Source organism: Lissotriton helveticus, chromosome 8, assembly GCF_964261635.1.
Source record: "Lissotriton helveticus chromosome 8, aLisHel1.1, whole genome shotgun sequence".
Classification (NCBI taxonomy): domain Eukaryota; kingdom Metazoa; phylum Chordata; class Amphibia; order Caudata; family Salamandridae; genus Lissotriton; species Lissotriton helveticus.
The window spans coordinates 1,394,922,838-1,394,945,665 of record NC_136069.1 but is presented as its reverse complement, the minus strand read 5'-3'; the positions used below and the strand labels follow the sequence as shown (position 1 = coordinate 1,394,945,665).

The 22,828-nt window shown below is 45.3% G+C and overlaps 1 protein-coding gene across 1 annotated transcript in view; it reads right to left on the bottom strand.

Annotated features, from left to right (window-relative positions):
- The window catches only part of RBM11 (RNA binding motif protein 11), a 206,057-nt gene extending 189,394 nt beyond the window's left edge, over window positions 1-16,663 (bottom strand). Inside the window, exon 1 of the mRNA XM_078656210.1 lies at window positions 16,382-16,663. Coding sequence (XP_078512336.1) covers window positions 16,382-16,489 — 108 coding nt within the window. The 5' untranslated portion in view covers window positions 16,490-16,663. The remainder of the gene's footprint in view (window positions 1-16,381) is intronic.
- Window positions 16,664-22,828: the final 6,165 nt, after the last annotated feature.

Below are 22,828 nucleotides of genomic sequence, written 5' to 3'. Positions count from 1 at the left end.
ATACCGAATCTTAAAGATTCGGTATTTACAGAATCTGTAATACCTACATCTCCCCCTTCATATTTACCGACTCTTAAATACCGAATCGGTAAAATTCGGTATTTAAGAGTCGGTAAATATGAATTACCTACATCTGGCCCTATGTGTCCAAAATTGAAGTCTATTCAAGAAAAAATTATTAACCAAAAGGAAAATACATCCTGAAAGCAGCAAGTAAGTAATAAGTAAAGTATCATCTCAGTGAACCTAAAGCATGCAGTTTAGGGACAAGTTCAAACAATAAAACCCACCTACAATATGTTAGGATCGAACAAGCCGCTTGAGATTGTGGTATAATAACCTCAAAGATTGTGTCAGTCACTGCAGGATGTGGACATAGTAGCAAGCAAGAAAATATTTACGTCAGCCAGTCCTAAACATGAACAAAGTAAAGGCAAAAGTAAGTAAATTATGATCTCGTACCAGATGGGAATAACCTCAACGAGATTTGGATTCTCCAAAGCACAAGGTTAAATTAAAAAGGGGTGAGTAGTAAGTAAAATCCTAACATAAAGCGGTGTCGTATATAAAACCTAATGGTGCCTGGATAGCAAAATCCAAGGCCAGGAAGAAGAGTGGTAATCTAGTTCCCAGCAAATCAATATTTAGAGGCTGATCGAGAATATCATCTATTTGGCATACATACAAAGAATATTATCATTGTATGTGCTCACCCGGTCTGAAATATAATGCTGGAACAAATTCTTAATTGCCGTTTGAGGATTAGTTCACTTTGCAATGGCCGACTTTGGTCCTCAAGAGGTGTCTCTACAATATAAATGTTAATAAGGTAAGCCGTACATCCACTCATTTAGAGTAATAAAATCAAACTGCTCCTCCATAACACCTCCAATTATGTAAAAAAGTTGAAACTGCTCAGTATAAAGGATTGATAAGCCTAGTGTACAGATCGGAAATAAAGTATATTTAAATTGGTGATGCTATTAGAATTGGGGTGTTGCTTTGTGTCCAGAGTGCATACCCAGAATGTAAAAATATCTACACATATTAAGCCTGCATGAAGCCAACACATCATAGACTAGCAGCCACATAGAGTAGGTGGCGCTAACCTCAATTAAAAGGAGGACACAATATATCCATCATAGTCTTGAACACAAATGACGCCACCAGGTACTAATTTGAAGGGGGCGGCCTGACTGTTGAGTACGAGAGAAAGCAAAACCCAGAAATACATAATAAGTAAGACCTGCTAAGTATAGCTTAATGTTAAAAGAACCCTTAAGGTTAGCACATATCTTGTTTCTAGTGCCGATAAAAACACTCACCCGCTAATTATGGAAATATGGATGTAGTAGAGACCAGGATCCCAGCATCTGTAATCTATAAGGAATTGGTATAAATAAAGTTGTTGAAAACTAACTATGCTGGGTGAACGTGCTAAGCTTGCTGAAAGGAGGTGTAGCCCCCCCAGGTATCGCTGAGATTACCTATCCCGTTTGATAGCTTTCTGCCCGTCTGGTGACGTGAATAACGGACCGCTCGCTACTTGTAGTAATAGAGGTAAGGTTAATGTATAGACAACAACATCCGTAATCTGAACAGAAAACGAATACAGAAATATTAGAAAACTGACTCACGGCATAATAATGTTATTCTTAGATGTAAATAAAGTATAACCCCCCCAGATGATGTTGGGATCACTTACCCTAAGTGGTAGCATCCTGCACGCATGATAACGCGACTGGAGGAACGCTAGTGAACCGCCGCCATCTTAAATACAACATTGCTAAGCCGTATAACAACACATGCCAGCGACCTACCCAGTCTCCACGGTCATAAAGGCAGTTGTGCAAATCAGGTGATCAGTATTTAAACCAGAAGTCTCAACTCCTCTCTGATTACATAAGCATGGTCACGAGACCACATCATGATATCCTGGTCATATCAGGCACACTTAGTGTTGTGCCACTCCTTACACGTCATGTTGGGAGAAGAAGCTCAATTAATTGTAAATCGTCATTTTAACCTGGCAAGTGAGCCCCATTGGCAGGATGAAGTATATAACAAGCATTAAAAATGCAATAGGTCTCGCCTTTGATTAAGTTAAAGCTATTTGCTTTGCTAATGGTATTGTATAGCAAAGCGAATGGCTTTAACTTAATAAAGGGTGAGACCTATTGCATTTGTAATTTCTACTGTCTACCTCGTGTACGTTTTCCCATCTGTTGTGCTTGTTACCTGTGCTCTTCCGCTTCTGCCCTCGTATGCTTCTCCCCCACAGTTTGTTACTTTTTGTCTGGGAGCTTCTACCCCCCAAACATCCCATGTTTTGCGCTTTCATTTCTTTCTTCTGCTTGCCAAAACCTCCATGTTTGTTCTCCCCTCCCACGGCCCCCTGCTGCTGCCTTCTCTTGGCGTTGCCTCACACTCTCTTTAACCTACGTCGCCCTGGTTTCTTTCCCCAAATCTTTTACCATATACGGCAACTGTCAAAATCAATATGCCTGTCTACACTCAGGATATAAAATGGAGCATAACCTTTAAACTGTCACTTTACAGGCCCAGTTCTTCATGGGTAAGCAGCCTTCTCACTACTGCCTCTGCCGCCACTTAGTAACAGTAAAACAGTGTTGATTAACAAAGATAAAATGCATATTTGCAGTTGTTGCCACTCCTAACATAATTAAAATGCACAGATTGATAGAAAGCACCCCACTCCATTTGTGCTAACTTTTTTTATTTTTTGTTTACCCATTCAACTTGGGTCCATAAATAGAAAAAAAGGCACTCATGTAATTTTTTTAGGCGCATGTATTCTTGGTGTGCGCACCTACAAAATGACATGCAGGTCGCTCGAGTTTTTCTTTCTTTTTTAAAAGCCATACTGCTCAGTATTGGTGGTCTGTTCAACACAGCTTGAACCACTGGCAAAGGCAATAGGTCCGGAAGGCGAGACCTATTGGCTTCGCCAATGCTTGTTTTTTTGTTGCTGATGGCACGCAGCCTCGGCAAAAGGATTGGCAAAGCCAGTGCAATAACTGCCACCCACTACCTGAGATAAAGAGGGATTCACGATAAGTTGCCTTGATGAACATAAGCCACCACTCATCAATAAATGTGAAATGGTAATTGTTTCCATTATCTCATTTTGAAATTAGCATCGTTTTAGAAGAAGACATTATTTATGAGCCCAAGGAATAAAAAATAATCCAATTTAGTGAAAAAGACTTGCTAATCTTTAACGCAAAAACATCTAATAGACGGGCAAATTCACAAAAGCATTTGACTTTTTGAAAGTCGTACTCCTGGAGTACAACTTCACGTAGTCATAAAGGCCCTCGTGAGTTGGCCCTATAGTTTGGAAAGTAGGAGTGTATGAAAAATAGGTTTCAGGTAAGCAAGAAGAACGCACCAAAACTGAAGAAAATAATTTAGGGCCATCGAAAATATTATGGTGGTGCCAATTGACAAAGGCGTTTGAGTACTTGAAGTAGTACTACTTTACGTTCCTATACATGTTTGTCTGAATTGACCCTACAAACTAGGCTAGTTTTTCCATTTTATGAAACTAAAGATCAGGCGATTGTAAATTTCAAACTGGCTTCTACCGGAACAGTCAGCTGACAGACACTGCCTCTGACCGTGTAGCCTTGAGGGACTGCTAGATAATATAATGGTGTGTGTCCTTGGAGGGATTTCAGCTAGATTTACTCCAAAAGCTTGTGGCTTTGCTGGATTTGTTTTAAGGCCCAATAATGTGTGTCTGTGTTGGTTAAGGAGGGGATACAGGTATCTGAGGGTTGTCTTGAACCCTTCTTGGATTTCGGGTACTGCCCAATGTTTCAACGGTGTGTGTCGGCCTTCGTGGTCCCAGAGAGGCTGATTGTGTTTGCCCGCGTGTATCGATTAGTTTACTGATTAACGGATGCAGAGGGGTTTAACCTCTGTTCTAAGCTGCGCATTTCACCACAAACACTTTAAAGAAACATAAAACTTGTTTGTGTCATACTGCCGGTCTGTTCACAGTGGCTTTTTCAGGCTAAAGCGGAGCCGTAGGGAGTCTGTAAATGGTGTCTCGCGCTTGGCCTGCAAGCCAGTCAGCAGTTGCAAATTACAACGCTGAGTTTTTCGGTTGTTCACTAACAAGTCACATGCCGGGCAAGGGTTTTTGATGGATGGTTGAATTCAAGTTGCTGCAGTGCTACTAAAAACAAGCCGTGAGCGTGCACACTCCCGAACTTCCAGTTTCGGGATGTGCACGCTCACGGCTATCGTGAGGCGGGAGCGGTGGCAGCAGGAGTGGCGGCGGGTGGCAGCAGAAGTCAGGAGTGGCGGCTAAGGCCGCTGATGCGGTAAGTGGGGCATAGTGGGGTGGCGGTGTGTGTGTATGTGTGTCTGTGTGACTGTGTGGGTGTGCGTGTGCGCGTCTGTCTGCGCGTCTGTCTGTGTGTTTGTGTGTGTGTCTGCGTGTATGCGTGTGTGCTCGACCTAAAAAGTTCAAAAGTACCGGGTGAGATAACTGGCAGCTGCTTACCTTCCGCGTAGTGTAGGACAACGATAAGCACCTCCTGCGCGCTAGAGTCTGGGTATATTAGTTTGCTGGGGAAAACAAGTCGGCCTGGAGCAGAGAACAGCGGGACGCGGGAGTGCATGAGCGTGACGCCGTGAGCGTGCACGTTAGCGTTCCCTGCGGCTCCTGCCAGTGGCGGCCCTGCAAAGCTAGAAGCGCGTTCAGGGAGGCAGACCTGGAGACAGACCTGAGCTCGTGCCCATACTAGAATCGGCTCGTGCACAGGTCTGTCTCCAGGTCTGCCTCCCTTGGAGGCAAACACGGCGGCTATAAGTCTCGTTGGCGGCAGCGCTTTGCGCTGCAACGCCAGCGAGACCTAAAAAGGAGGACATGCACTGGTGTGTTTTACAAGTCCTGATGGTGAATACTGCTAGTTTTGTGTTTTCCTATTTCCAGGACTATATCTGCTATAGGGTAACATGGGATTGCCTTGAAATATCTTTTAAGTGAAATTTCCCATTGGGAGCAGATAGAGATATGGAGTTTGGGTCTCTGAACTCACATTTTTTAAATACATGTTTTGGTGAAGTTGGTTTTTAAATTTGTGTTTAAAAATGTTGCTTTTAGAAAGTGGTCATGTTCTTGCTTAACCTTTCTGTACCTCTGTATATCGGTGGAAAACACGTCTAGGTTGGCGGACAGTTGGGCTCTTGTGCATTCACTCTACACAGCCACACAAAGGGAGCCGAGGTGTACCTTGCATATCCTGATGACCCACCGCCAGGCTGATGGGCCTTACTGAGCTAGAGTGGTGGGAAGAGTTGTCACTGACACCTGAATACAACTGCACCTGTCCTCACACAAAGCTGTCTCAACCCCCCTGTAGTGTGCCTGGAGCCAGATCAGGGAAAGGCAGGGTCTTGTGCTCTACAAAGATTTCTCTTTGAAGTTTGCCTTCTTTAAAAGGCAGAAAGATGTAGAAGTATTGGACCTCTGACACCCAAAAATCTGAACACTTCTGGACTGAGGACATTCTGCCAGGGAGAAGAGCTGGATGCTGTAGGAGGGACTGTCACTCTGCCCGTTGCTTTCTTTTGCTGGCCTGCTGCTCGCAGCTTCTGTCCTGGGAGTGAAAGGACTGGACTTTGTTTTCTGTATCCTGCTTATAAGGTCCTCCAAATGCTTGTGCATGCTTGCCTCCTGTCAAGGACATTAAAGACTTCCCCTACCAGTGCCTGGGCTCTTCTGCTGGGAGCCCTGACTAGCCAATTGGTGGCAAATGTAGTTCCTGGGCCCTTGGAAGTGTAACCTGGTGAGAAAATCCACACATTGACTCTCAGCACCACTTTTCACGACGCATAACCTATTGCGGCTGAAAAAAATAAAAAAAATAAAATCGCTGTAGCGTGACTTGTGTCACCGATGTCTGTGGCACCTGCGATGGCTGAACGTGCACGTTTCACCGGCTCACACTGCTTTCTGTATATAAACGGAAGCCTTCTGCCAGTTCATCCTTGCACTTGAACTTGGCAGAAGGGATTCTACGAGCCGTGTGATGCCGGGCATTTTTTCTTTCAAGGTAAAATTCGGAAATCACTTGCAAAACGACAAGCGTTACTTTGGCAGCTTTTAAACGATATTAATTCACATTCTATCCCCTTAACTTGCAGGTCGTGACAGATTAATTCTGATGACCATGTTATCATTAATTCACGGTTTTAAATACCGGTGAGGACTTCACAAGGTGGGCCCTCACGAGTGGATTTTAGCTCACTACTATGTGAGTGCATAATCAGAGTAACCACATACATTGCGCCAGATTGCAGAATTGAATGCATTTTAATTTTATAATTGGTTTTCCACAGAAAACCCTGACAGAGCTACTAAGTACTCATCGTCCAGTGTTATACCCGAGATGCCTGTGTGGCACCAGGATTAGGTCAGTAATATATTGTCACTCATTTCTCTCTCGAATTGGGTATTAGGCGCCAATTAACGCACAGTTGATCTTTCACCTCTAGGTTGCCCCCCACCCCTCCTTCGTCCTGAAGAAGACTTGCAGTGGAGGTATAAGTCACCCTCTATGCACAAGATGAGTCGAAACGTCGACACACCACACCCACCCGCCTGTATCACATCCCATCCCCTTCGCTTGATGTTGCATTTATGCATTTACAAAAAAACTATAATTTTTATTATAAATAATCTGTTTGGGACAGGCCTTTCTGTACTGGTCTCTTTACCAGCCCATTGCCAAAGCATTAAAAATGTATAAACTCTGAATATTTGCGACTATTCACTTTTTCCTACCCATCACAAGCACGCCCATTCTTCTCCCCTCCCTTGAGCAACCATTGTACCTTCCTTTGTCAAATTAATTTTGATCAGTTTCAAGTATATGAAAATAAATATACTGAACTTAATTTTTGGGGGCTTTCGTGTTCTACATTGACTGTATGTTTTGAACAATGCTATCTTAGACAGCAGGGTATGTTGTTGCGTTCATTTTTTGTATTTTTTTTACCAGTGTTCGACTTCTCTAAGCTACACACACATGATAAACTATAATGTACTCTTGTCTAAAAGCAGTCATGGACCACTTGTTTCATTACCCCATTGTACCCAGGTCTTGTGGCGATTATTGGGTTACCCCATTATTTTGTAATATTCACCCTATGTACTGCATAGCCACTTCAGAGGAACCAGTGGGATACGCTTCCTTTTAGACCCCCTTGCCGCTCATTAGTCGCCAGTAATGGACAACGACTTTTTTCTTTTTCCTTTTCCTTCCCCACCTTTGGTCTCAATCGAACAGAATGCAGTGGCAACACCCTGCCCACCCGTTCTAGAGACTCATGGAACATTGTCTCCTACATATCCCAGTATGTATTCACTCGTGTTTATTCTACATACTTAGCAACTCTCCACTCCAATTTTTATAGACGCTAGTATAGAGCGTGTGCTTTCTGTTTCAATGTGTGTATGTCCAGTTTGTCATTGTTTCCACAGGTCACAGCAATAATGGTTAAATATACGACTAGGGCTAATGACACTATAGTCACCTTGTGGTACATTTTTTCTTACAGGTAACACGTGTTTGACCATAAGGAGGCGCAATTTTGTAATGAATTGCGTTTTCTCTTTTCAGATTAGCTTTTAGAATACCAATTGGTATTGTATAAAGTGCAAGATCATTTGCATTTTTCACATTCCTGTATATATCACTAACTTCACTTCATTGATAGCAACATAGTAAGTACTGAAGGGATCAGTTTCAGTCCTGATGAAGAAGCCCTGATGCTTCGAAACATGTTGACTTGATTAGGAGTATCCGCACATTACACGCAGGACATCTCCGACCCACTGTTTTTAATAGTACCAGCCCCACTGACCTATAAAAGTTTTTTAGTCCATGGGGCTAGGTCGTTTTTAATTCACCTTTTGCATTCACTCTTGACCCTTCCTCTCACTACCCCTACACCACACATAGTACTGAAAGATCAGTGCTCTCATGCAGTAGCAGGTCATAGCATGCCCCGTCCCGAAGCGGGGCGGAAGATCCCTATGATGAAGCATGACACCACGGACCCTTTTGGTGTGTGAGGGGTATTTAAGCAAACACTGTGTCTGTCCAACCAATGTAGGAAACACACCTTTTTTGACATAGTGAGAAACTCAATTGATAGAACCCCCTTTACGGGTGGATCCTTGTGTTTTATTATACATCCGTAAAATAGCACGATACCCAAGACCAATTTGACTGCACAAACGGCAGCAGATTTACTCTATTGTAAAAGCCTATTTGGGTACAAAATTCACAGTTACCTTAAAATGTCCCCAGGAGCAGCTTACAAAAACTGTTCACCTCCGTAATATTTAATAAACATTTAATTCATTAGCACAAATATTGCTGCAAATATGATTTTGCTAAAAGCTTATGTTCTCTGGCTTAAGCCTGGGAGGTTGGTAACCCAGTTATCTCAGGCTCCCTTTGCTTATGTAACAGCAATGAACTCTTCCACTTCTACTGATTAGGTGTGAAGTACCACTCCAGGAAGAATAAAGGGATCTGACCTCCAGCAGGCCTCTAAAAGAAATGCAGGTTGAGGTTAATTAGAGAGCATCCACTCCTAGTTATAGTGGATTACGAAAAAAAGAGGAGGGACAGGGACAAGGTATGGGCAGGAACTCTCAGTCTATCATGTTTACTATAAACATGACATCTCTGGTGTAAGGCTCAACTGGTATGGTTGCCTGCTCCCAGCGAAGTTGTAATCAGTCACCAGAGGAGGATTCCTGGGCTTAGAACAAGACTGTTTTGGTTTTCAAGGGAGTTTCTTCATTGTAGTACAACTGCCACTAGGAGAGAGTGTACAGCTTCAGAGAAGTCCTAGCACTCTCCATTTTGAAAGACCTCTAAGGGATGTTTTTCCAGAATGGATTTACAGTAATCAGAAGAACTAGAATAAGGGCTACTTGGCATATATAAGCTTTCTGGGACTACGTTCATATCCTCTTACCAATCAATTGCTAACAGCAACTATAAAAGCCACCAGCAACTCAGAACACACCTGGTGAAAATTCAAACCAGAAGGACTGCATCTGCCTGTGGAGAACACTGGGGCGTGGCTTGGAACCAAAGAACTGGAAGTGCTTTTCAAGTATCAAACCAGTTGGCTTCCTGTGGTCACTCAGCGGTGCTGGAACCCTGGCTGAAATGAATGGTGAAGCTGGCTGTGATTGCACTCTGTGTCCAGGTACACTGAAGACAGCCCTTGAAGTCTGGAGAGTGACCAGAATAAAGAATGGCAGCATTTAGGAAATGCTTAGAAAAAACAGGACACAGTTCAGTGATTGCACTAGAAACGCACAAGCTCAGCTAGAGGGATTTCATGGTCGATCCCAGTCTATGCTTATTTTGAGTGAGAAAAGAAACAAGAGGGACAGCGCGTAAAAGTGGTCCAGTCTTGTAGAGCCCTGCCTGGCTGCACCCATCAACCTCGTCCTGCTAGAGAAATTTGAGCTCCATAATTTCTTCAAAGTTTTGAAGGTAAAACTCGAGAGGGGGAAAAAGCATCAATGTGGTTCCACTGGTGAAGCGACCTCAGTAATTGTTTTTAAGTTTGTCCTGCCCAGGAGCTTTAGGTGCCTAAACCCAAGACTTAAATTGGATCCTAGAATTCATTGTATCTGACTTCATGGGAACTTTGCTGACCAAGCATCCTACGTTGCACCACTATAATACTTTGACTTCCATAATTTCCTCTAAGACAGTATGTAAATTTGTAGACCGAAGTATATCACTAGGCTATATCCAACCTGCATTCCAAATCAGTCATACTGAAAAATGCGCCTAGTACCTGGTTATCAACACACATTGATTTACATTGGTTCTTTATGACAAGTATACTGTAATAATTTTACATCCTAAATATTTCTACTTTCCCCAAAATTTGTTTGACAATGATATTGTATTTTCTGACTTTAATGCCGTTTTGTGCTGATTAAATACTTTATTTATTTATTTGGAGTTTTATATAGCACTTACAAGACCCGGGGGTATCAGATAGCGCTTTACAGCATACATGAATAGAAAACATAAACATTAGAATACAGTGAGTAGCATCTAGAGTACTGGAGGTCAAAAAGATTGAGGTCATTGGCCAGATGCACAGAGATGACGGTTGAGGAGAAATTCTGTTAGTTGTCTCTTGAAGAGCATGAAGGAGGGATTCCTCCTAATGTGGGTAGGAAGAGAATTACAGATTTTTGGGGCATTCCCAGAGAAAGAGCGGGAGAGGGCTTTTTGTTTATGTCTTTTTGGGGGGATTAAGAGGAGCGAGTCGGAGCTTCTTAGGTTTCTTGATTGCCCAGCTTTTGTGAGTTTGGCCGCGAGGTAGTCAGGTCTGCCTGTGTGTAAGGCTTTATGGGTGAGAGGAAGTTTTGAAGACGCAGCGTGCTTCGCTGGGTAGCCATTTTATCGCCTGTAATGCAGGGGTGATGTGGTCGTATTTCCTGGTACCTGTGACCCTTCTTGCTGCTGCATTTAGGGTGGCTCTCATGGTGGCTATGTGTGTTTTAGCTGTACCCGTTAGTGTGGCATGACCATAGTCAAGTCTGGACAGAACTACAGATTGGGTTGCGATTTTTAGGTCATTGTGGGGTATGAAAGGTTTGATTTTGTTGAGGAGTTTTAGGTTGAAGAGGGCGCCTTTTGCTGTGGATTTGATGTGGGAGCTCATGTTGAGACTTCGGTCTAGAGGCCTTCCATATTGAATTAACTGAGTTTGCTGGAGTGAGTTTGCAATTCAGGGAGTCAAGGTTGTTTATCCATTCTTGGATCTGAGGGGGTTGTTGGTGATTGGAGAAGACAAGGATTTCGTTTTTTTCTTGGCTGAGTTCGAGGTGGTTGAGAGTTAGCCAGTTTTCTACTTTTGAAAGAGTGGAGTTGAGACGGAGGATGTCATTGAAGGAGGAGATCTCGAGGTACAGCTGGGTGTCGTCAACATAGAGGTGGTAGGTGATGCTTGCTTGTTTTAGAATGGTAGTGAGTCGTTCCATGTAAATGTTGAAGAGTGGGGGAGAGGACTGAGCCTTGAGGGACACCTCGAGTTGAGGGGGAGGTGTCGGACATTGAGTTTTTGACTTTTATGAGTTGGGAGTGGTTATGTAGAAACGAGGAGAACCATTTTAGGACATTGCCATCTGATCCGACACGTTTTTGTAGAGCGTCTAAGAGTAGGTTGTGATCAACCGTGTCAAAAGTAGCTGATAGGTCGAGGAGGACAAGTAGGCACCATCTGTTGGAGTCAAGGGAGTTGTGAATGTCATTGGTAATGCTCAGTATAGCTGTTTCTGTGCTTCATCCCTTTCTGAACCCGGATTGGTGCAAGTAGGTTGTTAGATTCCAAGTGTTGGTTCAGTTGGGAGAGAACACATTTCTCCAGGATTTTGGCTAGGAAAGGAAGGTTGGTGATGGGCCTAAAGTTTTTGAGGTCATTCGGGTCAGCATCAGTTTTTTTTAGAAGGGGGGTAACTTGGCCTTGTTTGAGGCAGTCGGGCATCAGTCTGTTGATTAGGGAGCTGTTGATAATCTTTGTTCACAGTGGGGTTAGGGTAAGGTTGAGGTTCTTTGCTAAGGAAGCGGGTAGAGGGTCTGCGTAGTGGATGGAGGGTTTGGAGTTGGCAATCACATTGGAAATGCCCTCTTCGGAGAGAGGATTGAAGTCTTTCCACCGCTTGGGGGAAGATGGGGGACTAGGGTGAGGGGTGATTTTGGGGGTCGACAGAGGAGCGGTCTCGGCTTCTGGGAGCATGTTGAGAGCTGGGGATGGTAAGGTTTCATTAAGGGTGAGGATTTGCCGTGTTGGGATTGAGGATGGGGGTCTAGGGAGAGCTCGATATTGGAGATTTTGTCATTGAAGAATTTGGCCAGGTTGTTACACTGAAGTTTGGAGGCAGGGGGGGTTAGCTTTGGTGGGCTTCGAGGTCTGTTTCTGGATGATGTTGAAAAGTTCTTTGGGACAGTTTTTGGCTTTGTCTAGTGCATTCCAGAAGAAGGGGGCTTTCTCCTTGATTATGTGTTTTTTGTAGTTACTGCATTCTTTCCCGAGTTGGGAGAGGTTGGTTGTGGATGGGTTCCCTCTCCAGAGTCTCTCAGCGGCTCTTACTTTTCTTCGTTCGGAGTTTAGGTCATCATTGAACCAGGCTCGGGAGGGAATATCTCTGACTCTTTTCAGTTTCAGGGGGGCTAGTTGGTCAAGAGCAGTTGTCATTGTCCTGTTGTACAGTGTAGTGAGCTCAACCGTGTTGAGGTTGTCTGTACAGGTAGGGAGCAGTGATGTTATGGTTTCTTGAAGGGCAGGGAGGGGGATGTCCTTGAAGTTTCTGCTCCTTTGATGGGTAGTTTGTGTTTTGATTGGTGGAGCTACTATTTGATTGATGCTGAATATAGTGATGTGGTGGTCTTACCAGTCGATTGGGAGAATGTTATTGATGGTTATAGTTTCGCTTTTGGCTATGATTGCATCTAGGGTAGAGCTCTTGTTGTGGGTTTGACCCTTGCAGTGTTGGGTGAGCTCATTTGTGAGAAGGAGTTCATTTAGTGACTGTATGACAGTGTCCTTCTTGTTATTCCAGGGGTGGTTGAAGTCACCCAGGATGATGTTGTCGGAGATTGCTAGGGAGCACTGTGTTAGTAGGTCGGATATTTGTTCACTGAAAGCTGGAGAATTTCCTGGGGGGTGGTAGATGAAATGGCATTTTGTTACTTTGTTGTTTTGACGGGTTATGTTGTGTTGAAGAATGAGAAGGAGTGGGTTTTAATTTGGACTATATTGATGTTGTTTTTATGGATGATGGCAATGCCGCCACCGCGTTGGTCTATGCTGTCTTTTTTAATGATGGAGAAGCCAGGGGGGACTAGGAGGTCAAGGAGCGGGTATGATGTTTCATTGAGCCAGCTATCGGTGAGGAACGTGATGTCAGTGTTGTGACTCAGTATGGCATCAGCCAGCTCTATTGCGTGCTTGGCTGCGGATCTGCAGCTTATAAGCATGCATTTTACCTTGCCGCAGTTGGAATGGATTTAGGAGGAGGGGGAACTTGGGGAATGGTTGTGCGTTGGGAGGGAAGTCTTGTGGGCCTAGGTTGGTTGTTGTCTCTACCTATTCCGGTGATTACCTGGATGTTGGAAGGGGGGGGGTTTCTCTGGGGTTGTAGGTTTTAGCAAGTGTCATTGCCTCTCTCAGAGACATCTCAGGGTTCGTTCTTCTTGGTCTGAGAGATTAGGTGTTGCGGTGGGAGGAGCGCCAGCTGGTCATCTGGGGAATAGGCTGTTGAGGTGGCTCACTGGTGTTTATGAGGGAGGGAGTATTGAGGGTTTGGCGGGTAAGGAGGGCGCGGTGGTGTTGAGTAGGATTTTGTTAATGCCTGCGGGATTATGTTGATTTGGCTGTGGAGAAGGGATAGGTTTTCAGTTATGGTTATGAGGTGAGTCGGGGTCATAGATAAGAGGGAGGTGAGTTTTTTTTCTGTTTGTGTGAGGCACTCCGTTATTACCTCCATTGTCTCTGGGTTAGGGGTAGGGGAGGGGTGGGTTTGGGGGGCATATTCAACTGAGGCTGTCGGTTGGGATAGGAGGTTTGAGGGTTGTTAAGGGGAGGGGAGGGGTTGGGGCAGATTAGGTTGAGGGTGTAGGTTGGGACCGGAGGGTCGAGGGTTGGGAGGGTTAGGGGAAGTGGAGAGGCATGCGTCTTCTGATAGGCGGTGGTGGGGTGGATTGTGGAGGGTGTTTCTCGAGAGTACTGGTGTAGTTTTGTCTGTGGGTTGGGTGTTGGTTAGGTTACGTGCATTACTCTGAGTAAAAGGCTTTTACTTTGTGCCATAGCTACCAAGGATGGGCCCAGGTGTTCTCATTCAAAAAGGATTCACCTAAATGACTTGGTGGGAATTTAGATCTTGCTCTGCCTCAGTTAATGATCGAGGATCTTAAAACCTACTCATAGTGGAGGGTGGCAATGATCAACTCATCGCAGACATTTGACAGCCAGTTACAGGACACAGCACAAGCATGTTCATCCTAGAACTTCCATATAGTTTGTCATAACCGGTAGTCCTCACTCCAATCAGAACATGACTGTGTAAAATTCATGTACCACTGGTGGTTTTTTTTTTTAAGGGAAACCATATGCACAGTTAATCATGTGCTACTGAAGACACAGACAGAGCATGCAGAAACAGGTAGTTCCGCTCCAGATTGTAGTTATTCTTCCCTGCCGAAGGGATAACCTGTAAACTGTTGTATTGGCCATCAGCAGCAGAGACCCTACAGATGTCTGGTGTGCTGGGGGGAGAATCAAATTATGCTTCCCAGTTAATTATTGCCCAAGTAGTACCTGAAAATCATCGCAGTCCATGTTGTTCTGGACATCACTTTGCAACAAAATAGCCTTGGATTGGGTAATCTGGGAGCAAATCACATTGCTCTATCTTTTGGAAAACTCAGGATGATGGACTCTATCCTATTTGGAGGAGCGTTTAAAGCGAGAATCATATTTCCAAAAAACAGTGGTTCTCATCGGCATCATTGTATCTCAAGAGCTTTACAATTTCAACAGCAACATTAGCTGCAAACAATTAATGTGTTCACAAAAAGTAATAATAACTAGACCATCACTCAGTTTCACCAATTTAGTGATATTTTATAGCCCGTTACTGCAATATACATTAGTTAAAAAGATTAAGTGCACTGTGTTGCATGTGAACGAAGAACCACCCAACAGAAGTATCAACAATTTCTACAACACCCAACTAAAAGAAAAGGGTTCCCTGGACAACAAACAACCATGTACACTAAGTAAGTCCAATGATTTAGGAGAATGCAAGACTGTTCTTAAATTAGGCTTTTGTATGCTTGTTTGTATGCTTCATGTCAACGATATTCCATCCTGCTATGAATGTAGGGTCTTATAAGGATCAAAGAATAAAGGGGCATCTTGGGGGGGGGGGGGGTATTCACTCCTTTAGAATATGAAAGAATATGTAGAGATGGTCAAGTATAATTCATAAAATAATTAAGGTGGCACTGCACCTTATTACGTAGCCTTTGCTATAATTACTGATCAGCAAAAATCACACCAGCGTGAGACACCAATTAGCGCCATGAAAGGGTAAAAATACTCACTCAAGGATCCAGTAAGTACTCCCACACTATGTTATTAAAGACTACTGGTCCACCTGTAGTGCCATTACCTGGACACCAAAATTTTGCAACTGGCTCCATGTCACCTCAACTGTTTACATACTGACTTGGACAGAATCCCTGTCCATTTCAGATTGTGAATGTGTGTGCTACTTCAACTGTATTTACTGGATTATAAACCACCAGAGATTAAACCAACTGTGTTCTTTACCTTTCAATAGAGAGCCTCTAAGAGTCTAGGGCCGAGGGAGACCTACTCTAACCAACTTGAAAGATTTAAGTATTCAGTATGCACCTCTGCCCGGTTAAGTGACTAGTAAACCTGACATTTCACATAGGCAACCAAACCCATCTCCCATAGCATGACTTGACCATAGGGTCTCGTGTTACCACGTAAGAGTTACATCACCTCATGCAATAATCCGCAACTGCTTGACTAACTACCTTAGGAGCCTTAACTATATACCACGGCTGGATTTACCACTAAACAAAATTAGCCCGTGATTAGAGCATCAAGAGAAAGGGGGGCACCACAGACATTTTCCACTGCCGGATTTACCATGGGTCATTGGTGCAAAACTGCAAATTGTGCAGCTGAACGGAACAAAAATAAAAAATTATGTTTTGCAGTTTACTATTGTTTATATTTTGAGTTCGATCTATATGAACACACCAAAATATTTTTTGTGATTAGGGCCGTTAAAGGTCTTAGTCCTGCTGTATACAATACAATTACTCGGTTGTCCCATTGGAAGATAAGCGAGACAACAAAGTCAACAACGTTTCCACCAATAATTTGCACACAACTTCCATCCATGCATGATATTAAAACCAGCACAGGTGCAACCTAAAATATTTCGCTTTTGTTCAAAGTGTGTGTGGAGGGGGGAGAAAGGGATATGTAAGATGGGTAACATCCAATAAAATGAACCAACTATAGACGGCGATATAGAGTACATATGGTATATATGACCGCCCACAGACCTCAAATTGCCCCGTGTCGACCTTGTTTTTTTTTCCTATTGCATCTTGGTATTTGTAGTACTAAAAGAGATCTGTGGGTAAAAGACAACACGAACATAGGTAAAGCCACAAGTACAGAGCATGAAAATACTTAAGATTACTATGCCCGCGACCCTTTTTAATAATCCTTCAAAATACTACTGAACCTGCAGGAAGAGCTCGAACAGCGTTTCCTCCTTTACTTTGCAGTCTAAATTGCCCACATATATGGTCCTGTCTGCTTCTTCCTGTTGGCTGTTCATAGTGAAACACATCCCTGGGCACCTTCGCGCATCTCTAGATGTCTCCAAGCTGTGCAACTACTTTCGCGGTGATCACTGCAGGGGAAAGTAACCAGGGCCTAGCCACGGGTAATCACCGAGTGTGGTTGCCACGACACAGCCATAAAGGAAGGACTCAGCATAGAACTGGATGCGACAACATGCTGTTGAAAGCGACGAAGGACAATCCGCTCAAGAATTCCGAGAGAGAAAATGATACAGAGTTTCAATAAAGATCTGCTGTGGTAACATTTTGAAAGATGGAGAATAAATAAAACATTCACGCAGATAGTGCTACTGGAATACAAGCTGTGTGATTTACAGCGTTTCCCTGAGAAAGCTCTACCTATAAAAACGTGTAGTTAAACTTACTGTTTATGTTAATGCAGAGTGAAACTTCTGTATGTAAACGAGAATCTTAAAGTGTATGTTTTTAGCAACTGATGTGATCGATACAGTTTTAAAGGCACCAAAACCATTTTGCTTCATTTCCACAAAGATCAATACCCAACAACTTTCGAGAGCTGGTTCCTCATACTATCAGGCACCCCATGTTACTTAATACTTCCCAGATCATGAATACAAGAGAATCGAAAATACTCTAGGATTGTTGAAGAATAATTTTCAGTTCTATTAAGGAAACGGGATGATTATGCATTCCCTTGCTTAAAGTTTTTTGGAGCAGCCATGTAAGTCGCAAACAACAAATTCTATGTCAGGGCTGGAGGCTCCGATTATGCTTCTCATTTCTTTACTAGAAATCTCAGCAGCCAATCAGAAAACAGTAAAAACAAAATAACACTACAATACCCATGAGCATACTGGGTATCACCTAACAACCATAGAGTAATCCCTATAAAAGTTCCACAAGAGTATACCATATCCTCTTTCTTTGCTGCTCCGCAGCCAGTTTAGTGCTTTCACACTATTACTTACTTGAATGTGTTTTTGCTGATCGTTGCATTCATGACTGTTTTTGTGTGCCTTATCACTCCTGTTGCCGCGTGGCATCTGTGGTGCTTTATTTGTCTTAGATTAGGCGCACTGGCGTCTCCGCTTTCATTTCTATGTGTCGTGTTTCTCTTGCCTTATCGTGGCATGTGAAGCTCATTGTTTTTCTTTCGCTGCTCCGACGTCTCCGTTGGTCATTTGGTTTTGGGAGCGTGTGCTCACCTCCCGGGCTCGGGCGCTTTGCGCCGGCGTTGTTTCTTACAGTGGAGCGGGAGTGCGGGGCTCGAGGACACGCGTACTGTTAACGCGCTGTTCTCTTTCTAATGTGCACAGTCAGCCGTTCTGCGCATGTCTGGTGGCCATTTTCTTTGTTTTTACCGGTGTATTTGCCGATATTTCATTTCAGGAGCGGGGGAGCAGCGCAGCAATTGCTCTATTGCCCACAAGCCTGTCACAGCCCTACCCTATGCCCAAAGGACCTAATTACGGCTTTGGGCTGTATAATTTGCATAGGCTTTGCCTACAGTGGTTGTTGGCAAGCCCTTCCTCCACTTTTAATTTGCATATATTTTCACAGTTCCTTTGTAGCTGTGTTGTTGGCTTGCCAGGGGTTTTTCTCCACTCTCCCCTATTTTCTGCCTGTGGCAGTTTCTTTATTTACGCTGTTTCCTTCCTCCAGTGGGCAATATTTACACTTTTAGAATTGGTTGAGGCACTTGATGTGGGTGTCCAACATTCCGTTAATAAAGCGCTGGTCTGCGCTATTGAGCCTTTAAAGCGCCATCTAATTTCATATGCTTTATAACAGTGCTGGCTGCCTTCTTCTGATCGTTCTTCCTCGTCCTCTACAAAGGCTGCAAATCTTCATAAATCGGATTTTGCTAAATTGGCCAAGGCTTTCTCTGCTGAGGATTCCTATGTTCAGTCCTCCAAAGATATTTCCGTTTCCCATTCTCGCCAGCGTGACGATGGGGACACTCCTTCTGGCACTTATTCTGACCATGATGTTTCTCCGCCTCTTGCAAAAAAGGCTTGTAAAGAGCATTTTGTTGATGCACCCACTCACCCACAACTCCTTACTTTTGACCCTAATGTAATGTAAAAAGAATTTGTAGAGCGCATAAATCACCCGAAGGTCTCAGAGCGCTAGCAGATACCTCAGTACAGATACAAAGAGCAGGACTATGGGTTGGTTGCCAGAAAGAGCCAGATTTTTAAGAGCTTACGGAACCTTAGATGGTTAGGTTCTGTCCTGATCTGGAGGGGCAGGGAGTTCCAGGCTTCGGGTGCTGTTTTACTAAAGGCCATATCGCCATTTCTGACAGTACGTACCCTGGGGACCGTCAGAAGTGACTTGCTGGAGGATCTGAGAGATCTTACCGGATTGTGAGGTTTGAGCTTTTGTTGTATGTATGTTGGTCCGTGTCCATTGATGGTTTTGTGGACTAGGCAGCATAACTTAAATTTTATGCGCTTCTTTATTGGGAGCCAGTGCAAGGTTTTTAGGCAGGGCAGAGATGGGGTGCGCGGGGGGAGATTAAGCACCAGTCTTGCAGCAGTATTTTGCAGAACCTGCAAACGGGCCAGGAGAGTGGTGTTAGTTGAGGACAATAGTGAGTTCCCATAGTCTATCCGACTGACAATGAGTCCCTGCACAATGGGCATGCGAGATGGAAGAGGGATCCATTTAAAGATCTTCCTCAAACTACGCATAAGGCCGAAGCAGGTGTGGACTACTTTGTTGACATGTTCAGTCATAGATAGCTTGTTATCAATTATCATCCCGAGATTTCTAACTGAGGATTTAGGGGATGGGCAGGGACCGAGGGAGACTGGCCACCATTCAGCAGACCAGATCTTATCGGCCTTTCCAAAGAGCACAATCTCTGTTTTGCTGGCGTTCAGCATCAGGAAGTTCTCTGTCATCCAGTTTTGTACATCTACCATGCAGTTTTTAAACCTCAGTTTGATTTCGTCTGGATCCTGGTTGATTGTGATTAGTATCTGGGTGTCATCTGCGTAGGACACGGTTCTGAAACCGTGTGCTCGGATAACCTTTGCAAGGGGGGAGACATAAAGGTTAAAAAGGGTGGGGCTTAAAATTGACCCCTGAGGGACACCCTTGTCGTTGGTATAAAAGCTGGAGGAGTGGAAGCCAACTTGGACCATAGACCGTCTGTTGGTAAGCTAGCTTTTTATCCATAGTAGCGCAGAGCCTTCGACACCAGCCTCTGCAAGACGCTCTAGAAGAATGTGATGCGAGATGGTGTCGAAGGCTGCGGACAGGTCGAGTAGGACAAGTAAGGCAGACTGATTGGAATCCGGAGTCATTCTGACATTGTCAACAATCTCGAGCAGGGCAGTTTCGGTGCTATGGAATGCCCTGAACCCCGACTGTGATGGATCCTAAAGCCTGTTAGACTCCTGGTGGGTAATAAGTTGCTTATTTATTAGAGATTCCATGACTTTGCCAAATAGAGGCAGAAGGGAGATGGGTCGGTAGTTTGAGAGTAATTTTGCATCGGCTGTTGTTTTTTTTAGGATTGGCCATATTATCGCCTCCTTCCATTGCAGGGGGACAGAAGAATGCAGGAGGGACTGATTGAGAACTTTAGTTAGGTCGCAGACCAAGACAGGGGCAATTTTTGCTAGGATTTGAGGGGAGGCTGGATCTCCCAGGGCTCCTGACTTCATTTTGTACAGGGTTGACTCCACCTCCATTTCAGAGCAGGTTGAAAATTCCCTAAGATTGTTGATATGGTTAATTGGGTCCCTGTGGCAGTTGATGGGTGGCGGGATGGACTGTGACAGGGGGGAAACTTGGGGGAAAAGTTTGTGAATGTCATTAATTTTTTCATGGAAATACAAGGCTATGGAGTCAACCCATTCTTTTGACTCATTGGGTGGTTGCTGACAGGCAGATGGATTGGTGAACTCTTTTACTATTTTATATAGCTCTCTCTGAGAGTTAGCTGCTTGGGAAATCCTATTTCCTAGGTATACTTTTTTGGCCATGGCAATTTCTTTCATGTAGGACCTGTGCGCTGTCTTATAGTGATGCCTATCATTAGCGTCTTTGGTTTGACGCCATTTCCTTTCCGCTGTCCTGACCAGGTGTTTGGTCTTTTCCAGATCAGGGGTGAACCACGGAGAGATCTTGGAAGGAGGCCTGGATATTCGGGCTGGGGCTATATAGTCTAGCGCTCGGGAGATGGCGGAGACAAGATCGGTCGCTGCACTGTTAGGGTTGGTATTACTAGTGATGATGGGAGAGGAAAAATGGGTGGCAAAGGAATTTAGGGTGATTTTGTTCCATGGTCTGCTCAGCATTTCTTGGGTGATTTTATGGGGTTCAATGCAGAGACCGGTGATAGAGAATGTTATTACGAAGTGATCCGTCCAAGGCACAGGAGAGATCTGATTGATTTCTACTTTGGTCGAGTTAGTACATATGAGATCAAGTGTATGACCATCTGTTGGACCTGGCCCTTTTTGGCAGGTTCACCCCGAAACTTTTTTTTTGCTTTTTCCTAGCCTGTTTCTGGAACCTGATGTTGGTGATTTTAGGCCTCTGCGCACTTTTTCACTGTGGTACAGTGTAAAGTGCTTGAGCTCTCTGTGTATGTGTGGTGATTGACCTGCCCTCCCATAGGAATGAATGGGGAATATGTATGCCCATGGTAGTTCCTGATGTGTGGGGAGTGCAAGGTCGAGTTTGATATGTGCGAACTCGTGAGATTGAATGCTGCGTAATGGTGTATGCGGCATGATGGTGTCTAGTCCAGAAGTGCCACTTTTAGAAGTTGGCATATTTGTGTAATTTGTGCCTGGCATGTGATTGGCTGGTGAGCCTGGCCCAGAGTGCCTGGGCCTGTTTGTGGATTGACTGTCTGGTTTGAGGGTGACAGGGGCTGCAGAGCCCCCAGGAGGTTGTCTGAGTCAGCCCGTGGATGAAAGGCAGCATCAGCTGCCTGGGAAGTGGGAGGAGATAGCACCTGATAGTGAATGAGGCTGTGCCTGCCTGCCACAATGCTGGCTCCACCTCCCCGCTGGGCGACTGTCACCTCTGTCCCTGATACTGAAAGAAAGAAGGAAGCCAGGAAGCCCAAGGGCTCCAGCAACACCCAAGAACTGGTTTAGTCCGGGTTCAGGGCCCACTTGCACAAAGACTTCAAAGGCTTTTCTCTGTATAAGAAGGGGCTGTGTCCCCTTCCAAAATGTTCTTGTTTCTGACTTGAATCTACCAGGGGCGGGCGCTGCCCAGCCCCTGGATGCCTAGAGGACTTCTGGGGGACCCCTCTGCCTTGCCTGGGCTGATGGGGGGACTTTGCTTTGCCCTGGGATCCTTTGGACCTTCTTCCTATCCCCTCAGGACTTTGCTGGACTTTTCCTGATTCCCCCTAGCGCCCGGGAGCGCTTTATTTTTATTTGGACCTTCTTTTTGCCTGCTAGCGCTTGGGAGCGCTTGACTTGTAGTTTTTAGCTCCTGAAAGCGCTTGCATGTTGTCCCTAGCGCTTAGGGGCGCTTGATTTGTCTTTATAACGCTGGGGAGCGCTTTTTGCTTTGTTTCCGCGCTTCCCCGCCCCACATTTTGCGTGGGGAATGGCAGGTGCCCACCCTGCGTTGTGCGGCTCTTAGTCCTTTGATCCACGTGGCCGGTGCCCACCCGGCATTTGCCCCGCGGCCATGCCGCTAGTCTTGACTTTTTGATTCACCTCGAGGGAGCCCACCCCTCGGTGAAGTGATTCCCCGCCTGCCTGCCTAAGCGGGGCCGCTGCGCTGCCCGCAGCGACCCGGAAGTGGTTGGCCGGCCAGCCAATTGCAGCGCGGCCGGCCGGAAGTCCCGCCCCCGCAGCCCGAGAGAGAGGAAGGGCGGCTGGGAGAAGAGGCGGAGAGGAGTGATGGCCGCCCGGGGCTCCCGTGATCTGGAGGGAGCCCCAGGAAGAGAAGCGGTAGCGCGGCCTGTTGCCGGGCTCCCGTGTGCTGAGGGAGCACCGGGTTGAGGAGCAGAACCTGTGTCCGCGAGAGGAGGCCGGCGGCGAAGAAGAGACCGGCGCATCAAGACTCCCGGTGAGTGGGGCTCCATTGAGATGGCCGAGGGGGGGCGTCGGGGCACATTGCCGGTGCCCGCCCCCTCTTTCAGCAGTTTGAGCAGCCATGTGGGGGCCGGGCAGAGTGGGACAGATCTGTTTTCGCTCCCCGTGGGAGCAGAAGAAGCCCAGGGGTGCCGGTTAAGAGGTACAGAGTCAGGGCAGCCCCGATTGGCAGCGGGTCACCCCAACGTTGTAGAGCCCCGAGAGGCTCCCTGAGGGAAGGTGTGTTTCCCGAGCCCAGATGGCTCCAACGACGGGGCCATAATTATTTAAGAGCCTGTGTGGCTC